Source organism: Phoxinus phoxinus (genome assembly GCF_949152265.1).
Source record: "Phoxinus phoxinus genome assembly, chromosome: 8".
NCBI classification, from domain to species: Eukaryota; Metazoa; Chordata; class Actinopteri; order Cypriniformes; family Leuciscidae; genus Phoxinus; species Phoxinus phoxinus.
The window spans coordinates 1,903,377-1,918,376 of NC_136883.1; the positions used below are offsets into that span (position 1 = coordinate 1,903,377).

General features: G+C 42.9%; 1 protein-coding gene across 1 annotated transcript in view; it reads left to right on the forward strand.

The window, feature by feature from the left end:
• abcc8b (ATP-binding cassette, sub-family C (CFTR/MRP), member 8b) overlaps positions 1–15,000 on the forward strand; it is a 77,257-nt gene that overhangs the window by 50,008 nt on the left and 12,249 nt on the right. The window contains exons 27-28 of the mRNA XM_079620048.1: positions 1,480–1,646; positions 1,748–1,817. Coding sequence (XP_079476174.1) covers positions 1,480–1,646; positions 1,748–1,817 — 237 coding nt within the window. The remainder of the gene's footprint in view (positions 1–1,479; positions 1,647–1,747; positions 1,818–15,000) is intronic.

Genomic DNA, 15,000 nt, shown 5'->3' on the forward strand with positions numbered 1-15,000 from the left:
GTAACATCCTGATGTATCTCTGTAGTCTCGAGGGTCTGACCGCAGCTGTGTGTGTGTCGCTCGAGTCCCAGTAGACAGTGTGTGTTCCCTGCAAACACACCTCTCACATCCCAGGCGGAGGACTGTTGATTTAAACAGTTTCATAACAAATTCCCCTTCAGAAGGTTTTCTGTTTTCGTTTTTTAGTGTTCCTTTTGCAAAATATATGTCATAAAAGCCATTTATTGTGATTTAAATGACTGTGTGAACGCAGAGCGAACCCAGACTAAATGACCAAAAGATCCAAGAGAACCGAAGTACAAGTATAAACACACACTAACACTTTTATTCAGACAGGGCGCATTAAATCAAAAGTGACAGAGACATAACCTTACAAAACATTTTGATTTCTAATAAATGCCATTTGAACTTTCTGTTCATGAAATTATTCTGGAACTGGAAGAAAATAAGATCACTGTTTGCACACAAATATGAAGCAGTTTTCAACATTACATAAAAATTAAAACATAATAATGAATGTTTCTTGATCATCAAAACCTCATATTAGAATTATTTCTGAAGGATCATGTGACTCTGAAGACTGGAGTAATGATGCTGAAAAAAATAATAATTACACTTTACTATATATTCACATAGAAAACTATTTCCGCCACAGAAGAAAACATTTAAAAAGATAATTGCAAGTTTTTATTTCACAATTATCTCACAATTCTGACTATATTTCTCAGAATTGCATGATATAAAGTCGCAATTGTGTGTTATTAAGTCAGAATTTTCATCTTTTCTCAGAATTGTGAGATATAAACGCAATTGAGTTAAAGTCAAATTTTACGGAAAAAAAGACTGACTTTTTTCCCTCAGGATTGCGAGTTTATATCTCACAATTATGACTTTATATCTCACAATTATGACTTTATATCTCACAATTATGACTTTATATCTCACAATTATGACTTTATATCTCACAATTATGACTTTATATCTCACAATTGCGTGTTATGGAGTCAGAATTGTGAGATATAAACATGAAATTTCAAGATAAAAAGTCAAAATTGCGAGATAAAAGGTTGCAATTACCTTTTTATTTTTTTTATTCTGTGGCGGAAAGCTTCCATAGAAAACAGAAATTTCACAATGCAACAATATTTCACAATTTTAACTGTATTTTTGAACTCTTTGAAATACATTGAGAATCGTTACGATCCTCAAACTATTGAAAACTTCATTTTTCCCGATGAGAAGTTTATCTATGTATCATCTTTCTACTCTTTTATTTCCTTTTATAACAGTTTTAATTTTCCTTGCTTTTATTTTGTGATTATTTTAATTCCTTCTTGTGTAAAGCACTTTGATTCGCCGTAGTGTCTGACATGTGCTCTATAAATCAGCTTCTTCAGTTTATGAACACGTCTTCAGTTATCAGTGACACTGCTGTAGGAATGATTGTGTGTGTTGCTCGTGTTCCCGTCTCCCGATCAGGAGTGTGTGTTCCAGCACTCGCTGTACCTGCAGGTGTTCAGTGTGTTGTGTGTTCTGGGGATCGTCATGTGTCTCGTCACGTCTCTGGCGGTCGAGTGGACGGGTTTACGAGTGTCCAGAGAGCTTCACTGCAGCCTCCTCCGCATCATCGTGCTGGCGCCCATGAGGTGTGTGTGTGTGTGTGTGTGTGTGTGTGTAGGGCTGCCATCACAGCTCATGCTGACTGCAGATCTCATAAACCACATGTCTGTTGTGTGTTCCTCCTCAGGCTGTTCGAGACGACGCCACTGGGGAACATCCTGAACCGCTTCTCCACTGATACCAACACAATCGATCAGGTACAGCGGGGTTACCCTCAGGCGCTCTTCAGTCAAGCAAATATTATAAATTATAAAAAAATAATAATAATCGGAATGGTATGAAACTTGGTAAAGGTTTTGGCACTTGCTGTGTGAACAACACACAAACACACTAACCCGACCCCTAAACCTGCCCATCACACACACACACACACACACACACACACACACACACACACTAACCCGACCCCTAAACCTGCCCATCACACACACACACACACACACACACACACACTAACCCGACCCCTAAACCTGCCCATCACACACACACACACACACAAACCCGACCCCTAAACCTGCCCATCACACGCACACACACACACACACACACACACACAGACACACACACACACACATCTGGTGTGTGGTGTGTTGTTGTATCTCCAGCATAAGAGACAGAAGTGTGTGTGATCTGGTGTGTGGTGTGTTGTTGTATCTCCAGCATAAGAGACAGATGTGTGTGTGTGATCTGGTGTGTTGTTGTATCTCCAGCATAAGAGACAGATGTGTGTGTGTGATCTGGTGTGTTGTTGTATCTCCAGCATAAGAGACAGATGTGTGTGTGTGATCTGGTGTGTGGTGTGTTGTTGTATCTCCAGCATAAGAGACAGATGTGTGTGTGTGATCTGGTGTGTTGTTGTATCTCCAGCATAAGAGACAGATGTGTGTGTGATCTGGTGTGTGGTGTGTTGTTGTATCTCCAGCATAAGAGACAGATGTGTGTGTGTGATCTGGTGTGTTGTTGTATCTCCAGCATAAGAGACAGATGTGTGTGTGATCTGGTGTGTGGTGTGTTGTTGTATCTCCAGCATAAGAGACAGAAGTGTGTGTGATCTGGTGTGTGGTGTGTTGTTGTATCTCCAGTATAAGAGACAGATGTGTGTGTGATCTGGTGTGTGGTGTGTTGTTGTATCTCCAGCATAAGAGACAGATGTGTGTGTGTGATCTGGTGTGTTGTTGTATCTCCAGCATAAGAGACAGATGTGTGTGTGTGATCTGGTGTGTTGTTGTATCTCCAGCATAAGAGACAGATGTGTGTGTGTGATCTGGTGTGTGGTGTGTTGTTGTATCTCCAGCATAAGAGACAGAAGTGTGTGTGATCTGGGATGTGGTGTGTTGTTGTATCTCCAGTATAAGAGACAGATGTGTGTGTGATCTGGTGTGTGGTGTGTTGTTGTATCTCCAGCATAAGAGACAGATGTGTGTGTGATCTGGTGTGTGGTGTGTTGTTGTATCTCCAGCATAAGAGACAGAAGTGTGTGTGATCTGGTGTGTGGTGTGTTGTTGTATCTCCAGCATAAGAGACAGAAGTGTGTGTGATCTGGTGTGTGGTGTGTTGTTGTATCTCCAGCATAAGAGACAGATGTGTGTGTGATCTGGTGTGTGGTGTGTTGTTGTATCTCCAGTATAAGAGACAGATGTCTGTGTGTGATCTGGTGTGTTGTTGTATCTCCAGCATAAGAGACAGATGTGTGTGTGTGATCTGGTGTGTTGTTGTATCTCCAGCATAAGAGACAGATGTGTGTGTGTGATCTGGTGTGTGGTGTGTTGTTGTATCTCCAGCATAAGAGACAGAAGTGTGTGTGATCTGGTGTGTGGTGTGTTGTTGTATCTCCAGCATAAGAGACAGATGTGTGTGTGTGATCTGGTGTGTGGTGTGTTGTTGTATCTCCAGCATAAGAGACAGATGTGTGTGTGTGATCTGGTGTGTGGTGTGTTGTTGTATCTCCAGTATAAGAGACAGATGTGTGTGTGATCTGGTGTGTTGTTGTATCTCCAGTATAAGAGACAGATGTGTGTGTGTGATCTGGTGTGTGGTGTGTTGTTGTATCTCCAGCATAAGAGACAGATGTGTGTGTGATCTGGTGTGTGGTGTGTTGTTGTATCTCCAGTATAAGAGACAGATGTGTGTGTGTGATCTGGTGTGTGGTGTGTTGTTGTATCTCCAGTATAAGAGACAGATGTGTGTGTGTGATCTGGTGTGTGGTGTGTTGTTGTATCTCCAGTATAAGAGACAGATGTGTGTGTGATCTGGTGTGTGGTGTGTTGTTGTATCTCCAGTATAAGAGACAGATGTGTGTGTGTGATCTGGTGTGTGGTGTGTTGTTGTATCTCCAGCATAAGAGACAGATGTGTGTGTGATCTGGTGTGTGGTGTGTTGTTGTATCTCCAGTATAAGAGACAGATGTGTGTGTGTGATCTGGTGTGTGGTGTGTTGTTGTATCTCCAGTATAAGAGACAGATGTGTGTGTGTGTGATCTGGTGTGTGGTGTGTTGTTGTATCTCCAGCATAAGAGACAGATGTGTGTGTGATCTGGTGTGTGGTGTGTTGTTGTATCTCCAGTATAAGAGACAGAAGTGTGTGTGATCTGGTGTGTGGTGTGTTGTTGTATCTCCAGCATAAGAGACAGATGTGTGTGTGATCTGGTGTGTGGTGTGTTGTTGTATCTCCAGCATAAGAGACAGATGTGTGTGTGTGATCTGGTGTGTTGTTGTATCTCCAGCATAAGAGACAGATGTGTGTGTGTGATCTGGTGTGTTGTTGTATCTCCAGCATAAGAGACAGATGTGTGTGTGTGATCTGGTGTGTTGTTGTATCTCCAGCATAAGAGACAGATGTGTGTGTGATCTGGGATGTGGTGTGTTGTTGTATCTCCAGTATAAGAGACAGAAGTGTGTGTGATCTGGTGTGTGGTGTGTTGTTGTATCTCCAGTATAAGAGACAGATGTGTGTGTGTGATCTGGTGTGTGGTGTGTTGTTGTATCTCCAGCATAAGAGACAGATGTGTGTGTGATCTGGTGTGTTGTTGTATCTCCAGCATAAGAGACAGATGTGTGTGTGTGATCTGGTGTGTGTTGTATCTCCAGCATAAGAGACAGAAGTGTGTGTGATCTGGGATGTGGTGTGTTGTTGTATCTCCAGCATAAGAGACAGAAGTGTGTGTGATCTGGGATGTGGTGTGTTGTTGTATCTCCAGCATAAGAGACAGATGTGTGTGTGTGATCTGGTGTGTTGTTGTATCTCCAGCATAAGAGACAGAAGTGTGTGTGATCTGGTGTGTTGTTGTATCTCCAGTATAAGAGACAGATGTGTGTGTGTGATCTGGTGTGTTGTTGTATCTCCAGCATAAGAGACAGATGTGTGTGTGATCTGGTGTGTTGTTGTATCTCCAGTATAAGAGACAGATGTGTGTGTGATCTGGTGTGTGGTGTGTTGTTGTATCTCCAGTATAAGATACAGATGTGTGTGTGTGATCTGGTGTGTTGTTGTATCTCCAGCATAAGAGACAGATGTGTGTGTGTGATCTGGTGTGTGGTGTGTTGTTGTATCTCCAGCATAAGAGACAGAAGTGTGTGTGATCTGGGATGTGGTGTGTTGTTGTATCTCCAGCATAAGAGACAGAAGTGTGTGTGATCTGGGATGTGGTGTGTTGTTGTATCTCCAGCATAAGAGACAGATGTGTGTGTGTGATCTGGTGTGTTGTTGTATCTCCAGTATAAGAGACAGATGTGTGTGTGTGATCTGGTGTGTTGTTGTATCTCCAGCATAAGAGACAGATGTGTGTGTGTGATCTGGTGTGTTGTTGTATCTCCAGTATAAGAGACAGAAGTGTGTGTGTGATCTGGTGTGTGGTGTGTTGTTGTATCTCCAGTATAAGAGACAGAAGTGTGTGTGTGATCTGGTGTGTTGTTGTATCTCCAGTATAAGAGACAGATGTGTGTGTGTGTGATCTGGTGTGTTGTTGTATCTCCAGCATAAGAGACAGATGTGTGTGTGATCTGGGATGTGGTGTGTTGTTGTATCTCCAGTATAAGAGACAGATGTGTGTGTGTGATCTGGTGTGTTGTTGTATCTCCAGCATAAGAGACAGAAGTGTGTGTGTGATCTGGTGTGTTGTTGTATCTCCAGCATAAGAGACAGATGTGTGTGTGTGATCTGGTGTGTTGTTGTATCTCCAGCATAAGAGACAGAAGTGTGTGTGATCTGGTGTGTGGTGTGTTGTTGTATCTCCAGTATAAGAGACAGATGTGTGTGTGATCTGGTGTGTGGTGTGTTGTTGTATCTCCAGTATAAGAGACAGATGTGTGTGTGTGATCTGGTGTGTTGTTGTATCTCCAGCATAAGAGACAGAAGTGTGTGTGTGATCTGGTGTGTTGTTGTATCTCCAGCATAAGAGACAGATGTGTGTGTGTGATCTGGTGTGTTGTTGTATCTCCAGCATAAGAGACAGAAGTGTGTGTGATCTGGTGTGTGGTGTGTTGTTGTATCTCCAGTATAAGAGACAGAAGTGTGTGTGTGATCTGGTGTGTGGTGTGTTGTTGTATCTCCAGTATAAGAGACAGATGTGTGTGTGTGATCTGGTGTGTTGTTGTATCTCCAGCATAAGAGACAGAAGTGTGTGTGTGATCTGGTGTGTTGTTGTATCTCCAGCATAAGAGACAGATGTGTGTGTGTGATCTGGTGTGTTGTTGTATCTCCAGCATAAGAGACAGAAGTGTGTGTGATCTGGTGTGTGGTGTGTTGTTGTATCTCCAGTATAAGAGACAGATGTGTGTGTGATCTGGTGTGTGGTGTGTTGTTGTATCTCCAGTATAAGAGACAGAAGTGTGTGTGTGATCTGGTGTGTTGTTGTATCTCCAGCATAAGAGACAGATGTGTGTGTGTGATCTGGTGTGTTGTTGTATCTCCAGCATAAGAGACAGATGTGTGTGTGATCTGGTGTGTTGTTGTATCTCCAGCATAAGAGACAGATGTGTGTGTGTGATCTGGTGTGTGGTGTGTTGTTGTATCTCCAGCATAAGAGACAGAAGTGTGTGTGATCTGGGATGTGGTGTGTTGTTGTATCTCCAGCATAAGAGACAGAAGTGTGTGTGTGATCTGGTGTGTTGTTGTATCTCCAGCATAAGAGACAGAAGTGTGTGTGTGATCTGGTGTGTTGTTGTATCTCCAGCATAAGAGACAGATGTGTGTGTGTGATCTGGTTTGTTGTTGTATCTCCAGCATAAGAGACAGAAGTGTGTGTGTGATCTGGTTTGTTGTTGTATCTCCAGCATAAGAGACAGATGTGTGTGTGTGATCTGGTTTGTTGTTGTATCTCCAGCATAAGAGACAGAAGTGTGTGTGATCTGGTGTGTTGTTGTATCTCCAGTATAAGAGACAGAAGTGTGTGTGATCTGGTGTGTGGTGTGTTGTTGTATCTCCAGTATAAGAGACAGATGTGTGTGTGTGATCTGGTGTGTGGTGTGTTGTTGTATCTCCAGCATAAGAGACAGATGTGTGTGTGATCTGGTGTGTTGTTGTATCTCCAGCATAAGAGACAGATGTGTGTGATCTGGTGTGTGGTGTGTTGTTGTATCTCCAGCATAAGAGACAGATGTGTGTGTGTGATCTGGTGTGTGGTGTGTTGTTGTATCTCCAGCATAAGAGACAGATGTGTGTGTGTGATCTGGTGTGTGGTGTGTTGTTGTATCTCCAGTATAAGAGACAGATGTGTGTGTGTGATCTGGTGTGTGGTGTGTTGTTGTATCTCCAGTATAAGAGACAGATGTGTGTGTGATCTGGTGTGTTGTTGTATCTCCAGTATAAGAGACAGATGTGTGTGTGTGATCTGGTGTGTGGTGTGTTGTTGTATCTCCAGTATAAGAGACAGATGTGTGTGTGATCTGGTGTGTTGTTGTATCACCAGCATAAGAGACAGATGTGTGTGTGTGATCTGGTGTGTGGTGTGTTGTTGTATCTCCAGCATAAGAGACAGATGTGTGTGTGATCTGGGATGTGGTGTGTTGTTGTATCTCCAGCATAAGAGACAGATGTGTGTGTGATCTGGTGTGTTGTTGTATCTCCAGCATAAGAGACAGATGTGTGTGTGATCTGGTGTGTTGTTGTATCTCCAGCATAAGAGACAGATGTGTGTGTGTGATCTGGTGTGTGGTGTGTTGTTGTATCTCCAGTATAAGAGACAGAAGTGTGTGTGATCTGGTGTGTGGTGTGTTGTTGTATCTCCAGCATAAGAGACAGATGTGTGTGTGTGATCTGGTGTGTTGTTGTATCTCCAGTATAAGAGACAGAAGTGTGTGTGATCTGGTGTGTGGTGTGTTGTTGTATCTCCAGCATAAGAGACAGATGTGTGTGTGTGATCTGGTGTGTGGTGTGTTGTTGTATCTCCAGCATAAGAGACAGATGTGTGTGTGATCGGGTGTGTTGTTGTATCTCCAGCATAAGAGACAGAAGTGTGTGTGATCTGGTGTGTTGTTGTATCTCCAGCATAAGAGACAGATGTGTGTGTGTGATCTGGTGTGTTGTTGTATCTCCAGTATAAGAGACAGATGTGTGTGTGATCTGGTGTGTGGTGTGTTGTTGTATCTCCAGTATAAGAGACAGAAGTGTGTGTGATCTGGTGTGTGGTGTGTTGTTGTATCTCCAGCATAAGAGACAGATGTGTGTGTGTGATCTGGTGTGTTGTTGTATCTCCAGTATAAGAGACAGAAGTGTGTGTGATCTGGTGTGTGGTGTGTTGTTGTATCTCCAGCATAAGAGACAGATGTGTGTGTGATCTGGTGTGTTGTTGTATCTCCAGCATAAGAGACAGATGTGTGTGTGATCTGGTGTGTGGTGTGTTGTTGTATCTCCAGCATAAGAGACAGATGTGTGTGTGATCGGGTGTGTTGTTGTATCTCCAGCATAAGAGACAGAAGTGTGTGTGATCTGGTGTGTTGTTGTATCTCCAGCATAAGAGACAGATGTGTGTGTGTGATCTGGTGTGTTGTTGTATCTCCAGTATAAGAGACAGAAGTGTGTGTGATCTGGTGTGTGGTGTGTTGTTGTATCTCCAGCATAAGAGACAGATGTGTGTGTGATCTGGTGTGTTGTTGTATCTCCAGCATAAGAGACAGATGTGTGTGTGATCTGGTGTGTTGTTGTATCTCCAGCATAGGAGACAGATGTGTGTGTGTGATCTGGTGTGTTGTTGTATCTCCAGTATAAGAGACAGATGTGTGTGTGTGTGATCTGGTGTGTTGTTGTATCTCCAGTATAAGAGACAGATGTGTGTGTGTGATCTGGTGTGTTGTTGTATCTCCAGTATAAGAGACAGAAGTTTGTGTGATCTGGTGTGTGGTGTGTTGTTGTATCTCCAGTATAAGAGACAGATGTGTGTGTGTGATCTGGTGTGTGGTGTGTTGTTGTATCTCCAGCATAAGAGACAGATGTGTGTGTGTGATCTGGTGTGTTGTTGTATCTCCAGTATAAGAGACAGAAGTGTGTGTGATCTGGTGTGTGGTGTGTTGTTGTATCTCCAGCATAAGAGACAGATGTGTGTGTGATCTGGTGTGTTGTTGTATCTCCAGTATAAGAGACAGAAGTGTGTGTGATCTGGTGTGTGGTGTGTTGTTGTATCTCCAGCATAAGAGACAGAAGTGTGTGTGATCTGGTGTGTGGTGTGTTGTTGTATCTCCAGTATAAGAGACAGAAGTGTGTGTGATCTGGTGTGTTGTTGTATCTCCAGCATAAGAGACAGAAGTGTGTGTGATCTGGTGTGTTGTTGTATCTCCAGCATAAGAGACAGATGATCAACGATCGCAACAAAACAAATCGTTGTTTTGTTTTGTTTTGTTTTGTAAATCTCTGTTTGCTCTGTTTCCCCCACTAATACTGTGTTGCGTGCCTCTGGGCGACACTGCTGGAACGGAGAATCTGGACTTTTTCTGTTTGCTACGTTTCATCCTCAACATCGCGCTGTTTGCTTCTGGGCAGCACTGCTGAACTGCTGAACGGAGAATCTGGATGTTTTCTTTTCCCTGGACACGAAATCTGGATATATAATCGGGATAAACCTGCTGTTGGTTTCTGGATGTGCTTTTTTGGGCAGTGTTGGCTGTTTGAGTTAAGCATCTGCTGCATGGATGTTACATTTCCTGAAGTCCCTGACATTAATGTTACCTGGACAATTTGGACAATCTCTGCTAACTTCTGTTCAGCGTCTCACTTTGTGAAATCCCTGCGAGCCCTCTGCCCACTGTTTCGGCTTTACCACTCTGCACTCTCGGTGGGTAAGTCTCCCCTTATTCATTGCATAGTGTTTTATTGTGGTTCTGCCCTCTTTGGTCTGGCTAACGTGGCGGCCTCGCATTACTCTCCCCGCGAGCCCTCTACCGCTGCATATCTGTGAGTCCCATAACATCTGATGCAGCGGGTAGGCAAGTTTTAACTTGTTTAGCAAGCTGTTTAGTTTAGTTTTGTGGATTACACTCAAAATCAGCTGGGTTTGGCTAACGTGGTGTTGTAGTTAAGTGTGTGGCCATTCGGCTTTCTGTGAGTGCTGCCTTAAACTGCAAAGAGATGTACTTTCCCATTAATTACTCCCCGGCATTGAGACTGCTGGCCCTGGGCTTTGCTGGCCTTGTTCTGCTTCTCATTCACGGTATGGATTTAAATTACACTTCATTGCAACTGCATAACCTAAATCGTCCACTCCGTCTGGAATCATCCACGTTTAATTTGTGTACTACTCTCGGTATTGCACGCCGCACACGTTATATCCATCGGTCTGCTAAACGTAGATGGTCTTATAACTACGACTCCTGTCTCTCAATACCTGTGATCCTGTCGCCGAGATCGGAGCGTTACCATAGTAACGATGTGACTCTCCACCGCGCCAGGACTCTCATACCCCTAACTAAAGATGTGACCTACTCGTCGCATGTTCCCCATCGACACAACTGCGCACTTTTGAACACTCGTTCCCTGACTGGCAAGGGTACATTACTGAATGAAGTTACATCTGAGAGAGACCTGGATTTACTCTTTCTGACTGAAACCTGGCAAACACCTGACAATTTCATTGAGCTGAACCTATTAACCCCTGCTGGATATAGTTATCTGACAAAACCTCGACTTAGTGGTAGAGGTGGTGGTCTGGCAGTGATCTTTAAGAACAATTACAAAGTGACTAAGTATGACATTCTTGATGTTCCAAGCTTTGAATGCCTTTCACTTCAACTTGCTGGCCCCGCTCCGCTTCTGATTCTATTGATTTATAGACCCCATAGAAACAACCCAAACTTCTGCTCTGATCTGACTGAACTTCTCACTCTCGCTTTTTCCCGACATGATAGAATAATGATGCTTGGTGACTTTAATATTCATGTTGATTCTGATTGTACTGCTGCAAAAGACTTTTTGTCTGCTCTTGATTATTTTGAAATATCTCAGCATATCGATTTCCCAACACATTCTCACTCTCATACTCTTGATCTGCTCTGTACTGTTGGTATTGACAATGTGCATGTTCAGGGTCATAATCTTGGCATCTCTGATCATAAACTAATTCTCTTTGATTTTTCACTTCCCATTGTTAAACCTATAACTAACACAATTATATCCTTCCGAAATCTGAAAAATATAACTGTTGAAAATTTCTCTGCTGCCATTGCTGTTTCTGCTCTTCCTTCCTCACTCAATCTGCTGTGTCCTGATGAGATAGTTTCTACGTATGATAAATCGATTGGTGATGTATTGGATAAGCTTGCTCCTCTAATAACTAGAACTGTTCCGTCTACTCATTCCTCTCCTTGGTTTACCCCTGAGCTCAGAGTTCTGAAAACTCAATGTAGGCGTCTTGAAAGACTCCACAACAAATCCTCCCTTCTTGTCCACGCCATAGCCTATTCTGATTCAGTAGTGAAATACAAAGAAGCACTTAACATTGCACGCTCTAATTATCTTTCTACTGTTATCAACAAAGCTAAATGCAAACCTAAAGCTCTATTCACAGAAATAAATAAACTGGTCAAACCGTCCACCGTAGCTCTTACTGGTTCTGCCGATCTTTGTGAAAGTCTTCAGTCTTTTTTCCTACAAAAAATTGACAACATTTATCAGTCGTTTTCTTCCACTGCCACTACTCCTTCAACTCCATATTTGATTGGTTGTCCGCTAGACACCTTTTCACTCACTACTACATCTGTGGTTGAAAAGATGATTAACAAATCAAATTCTACCTCTTGTACACTTGATCCTATTCCAACATACCTTCTAAAAACTCATTTGTCTTTACTCATTCAACCTATTACCCACCTTATTAACAGGTCTCTTGCCACTGCCACTGTTCCGCTTAATCTGAAAGTAGCGGCCATTACTCCCATCCTCAAGAAGCCCGGCCTCGACAACGCCACTCATAGCAATTATAGACCAATATCAAACCTTGCATTCGTTGGCAAGCTACTTGAGAAGGTAGTTGTGGCACAACTGCAATCACACTTAGAGAGACATAATCTCTTTGAACCCCTTCAATCTGGTTTTCGTACATACCACAGCACAGAAACAGCTCTATTAAAAGTACTAAATGATCTCCTTCTGGCTTCTGATTCTGGTGCATGTAGTATTCTGGTTCTCCTTGACCTCAGTGCAGCATTTGACACTGTGTGCCACCCTACACTTATCTCACGATTGTCTGAAATAGGCATCACGGGTGCGGCACTTCAGTGGTTGACCTCGTATCTATGTGATAGACAGCAATTTGTTAAGATAGGTAAGAATCGCTCACGCTCTGTGTCTGTTTCTCACGGTGTGCCCCAAGGCTCTGTTCTTGGTCCGCTTCTATTTCTGATCTACTTGCTACCGTTAGGCCAGATCATCAGACGGCATGGTCTCAACTTTCATAGCTACGCTGATGATATTCAAATCTACTTCACTTTCAATCCCAACTCATCTTTTCCACCCTCTTCAGTTACCTCCTGCCTCCACGAACTTAAAACATGGATGTCCTCTAACTTTTTACAGCTTAATGCTGGTAAAACGGAAATCCTGTTGATTAACCCTAGATCACAGAGTTCACCCGGACATGACATTTTTATTGATATAGATGGTATCGAGATTAGGCCTTCAAAAACTGTTTGGAATCTGGGAATTTTGTTCGACCCCACGCTCAGCTTTCACTCACACATTAGTCAGACTGTCAAATCTTGCTTCTTTCACCTGCGGAATATTGTTCGTATTCGCCCCTCTCTTACCTTTATAGATGCGGAAATTGTTATTCATGCTTTCATCACTTCCAGACTGGACTTCTGTAACTCATTATACAGCGGACTACCCACCAAAGCAATACACCGCCTTCAAATGGTACAAAACTCTGCTGCACGAGCCCTCACATATAATAAAAAATCTGCCCACATCACTCCTATCCTTCACCAACTGCACTGGCTTTCTGTAATAAACCGCATCCAATTCAAACTGTTAATCCTAGTGTATAAAGCCTTACATGGCCCGGCACCCAAATACCTTGTTGATTTGGTACAGCCATACGTTCCAACTCGGGCCCTTAGGTCCAGCACTGAAAACCTACTTGTGGTACCCCGGGTCAGACTCTCTACGGTGGGCGGTAGGGCTTTTAGTGTTGTTGGCCCTAAGCTTTGGAATAAGCTGCCCCTGAATCTTCGTGCCACCGACAACATCCGGACCTTCAAAAAACTACTCAAAACTCATTTTTTCAAGCTTGCCCAATAAATAAGTAGGCCTATCCTCAACACCGTTTTCTTTGTTCTCCACTTTCTTAGCTTTCTATGCTACATACTCTGTCGTAATTGTATACTTTGGGTAAATAGTACAATGTGTTTTTCTTTGATTCTTGTCAATTAGTTTCATGCTTGTTTCCATCTGTTTGTCTGTAATAAGCAGATGGCTTTTGTATCTGTTTGCTTGCTGTTTGTTTGCTATTTGTATTGCATTGTGAAGCGACCTTGGGTTCTTGAAAGGCGCTATATAAAATAAACATATTATTATTATTATTATAGATGTGTGTGTGTGATCTGGTGTGTTGTTGTATCTCCAGCATAAGAGACAGATGTGTGTGTGATCTGGTGTGTTGTTGTATCTCCAGCATAAGAGACAGAAGTGTGTGTGATCTGGTGTGTGGTGTGTTGTTGTATCTCCAGCATAAGAGACAGAAGTGTGTGTGATCTGGTGTGTGGTGTGTTGTTGTATCTCCAGTATAAGAGACAGAAGTGTGTGTGATCTGGTGTGTTGTTGTATCTCCAGTATAAGAGACAGAAGTGTGTGTGATCTGGTGTGTGGTGTGTTGTTGTATCTCCAGTATAAGAGACAGAAGTGTGTGTGATCTGGTGTGTGGTGTGTTGTTGTATCTCCAGCATAAGAGACAGAAGTGTGTGTGATCTGGTGTGTGGTGTGTTGTTGTATCTCCAGCATAAGAGACAGAAGTGTGTGTGATCTGGTGTGTGGTGTGTTGTTGTATCTCCAGTATAAGAGACAGATGTGTGTGTGTGATCTGGTGTGTTGTTGTATCTCCAGCATAAGAGACAGAAGTGTGTGTGATCTGGTGTGTGGTGTGTTGTTGTATCTCCAGTATAAGAGACAGAAGTGTGTGTGATCTGGTGTGTGGTGTGTTGTTGTATCTCCAGTATAAGAGACAGAAGTGTGTGTGATCTGGTGTGTGGTGTGTTGTTGTATCTCCAGTATAAGAGACAGATGTGTGTGTGTGATCTGGTGTGTTGTTGTATCTCCAGCATAAGAGACAGATGTGTGTGTGATCTGGTGTGTTGTTGTATCTCCAGCATAAGAGACAGATGTGTGTGTGATCTGGGATGTGGTGTGTTGTTGTATCTCCAGCATAAGAGACAGATGTGTGTGTGTGATCTGGTGTGTTGTTGTATCTCCAGCATAAGAGACAGATGTGTGTGTGTGTGATCTGGTGTGTTGTTGTATCTCCAGCATAAGAGACAGATGTGTGTGTGTGATCTGGTGTGTTGTTGTATCTCCAGCATAAGAGACAGATGTGTGTGTGATCTGGTGTGTTGTTGTATCTCCAGCATAAGAGACAGATGTGTGTGTGTGATCTGGTGTGTTGTTGTATCTCCAGCATAAGAGACAGAAGTGTGTGATCTGGTGTGTGGTGTGTTGTTGTATCTCCAGTATAAGAGACAGATGTGTGTGTGTGATCTGGTGTGTTGTTGTATCTCCAGCATAAGAGACAGATGTGTGTGTGTGATCTGGTGTGTTGTTGTATCTCCAGCATAAGAGACAGAAGTGTGTGTGATCTGGTGTGTTGTTGTATCTCCAGTATAAGAGACAGATGTGTGTGTGTGATCTGGTGTGTTGTTGTATCTCCAGTATAAGAGACAGATGTGTGTGTGTGATCTGGTGTGTTGT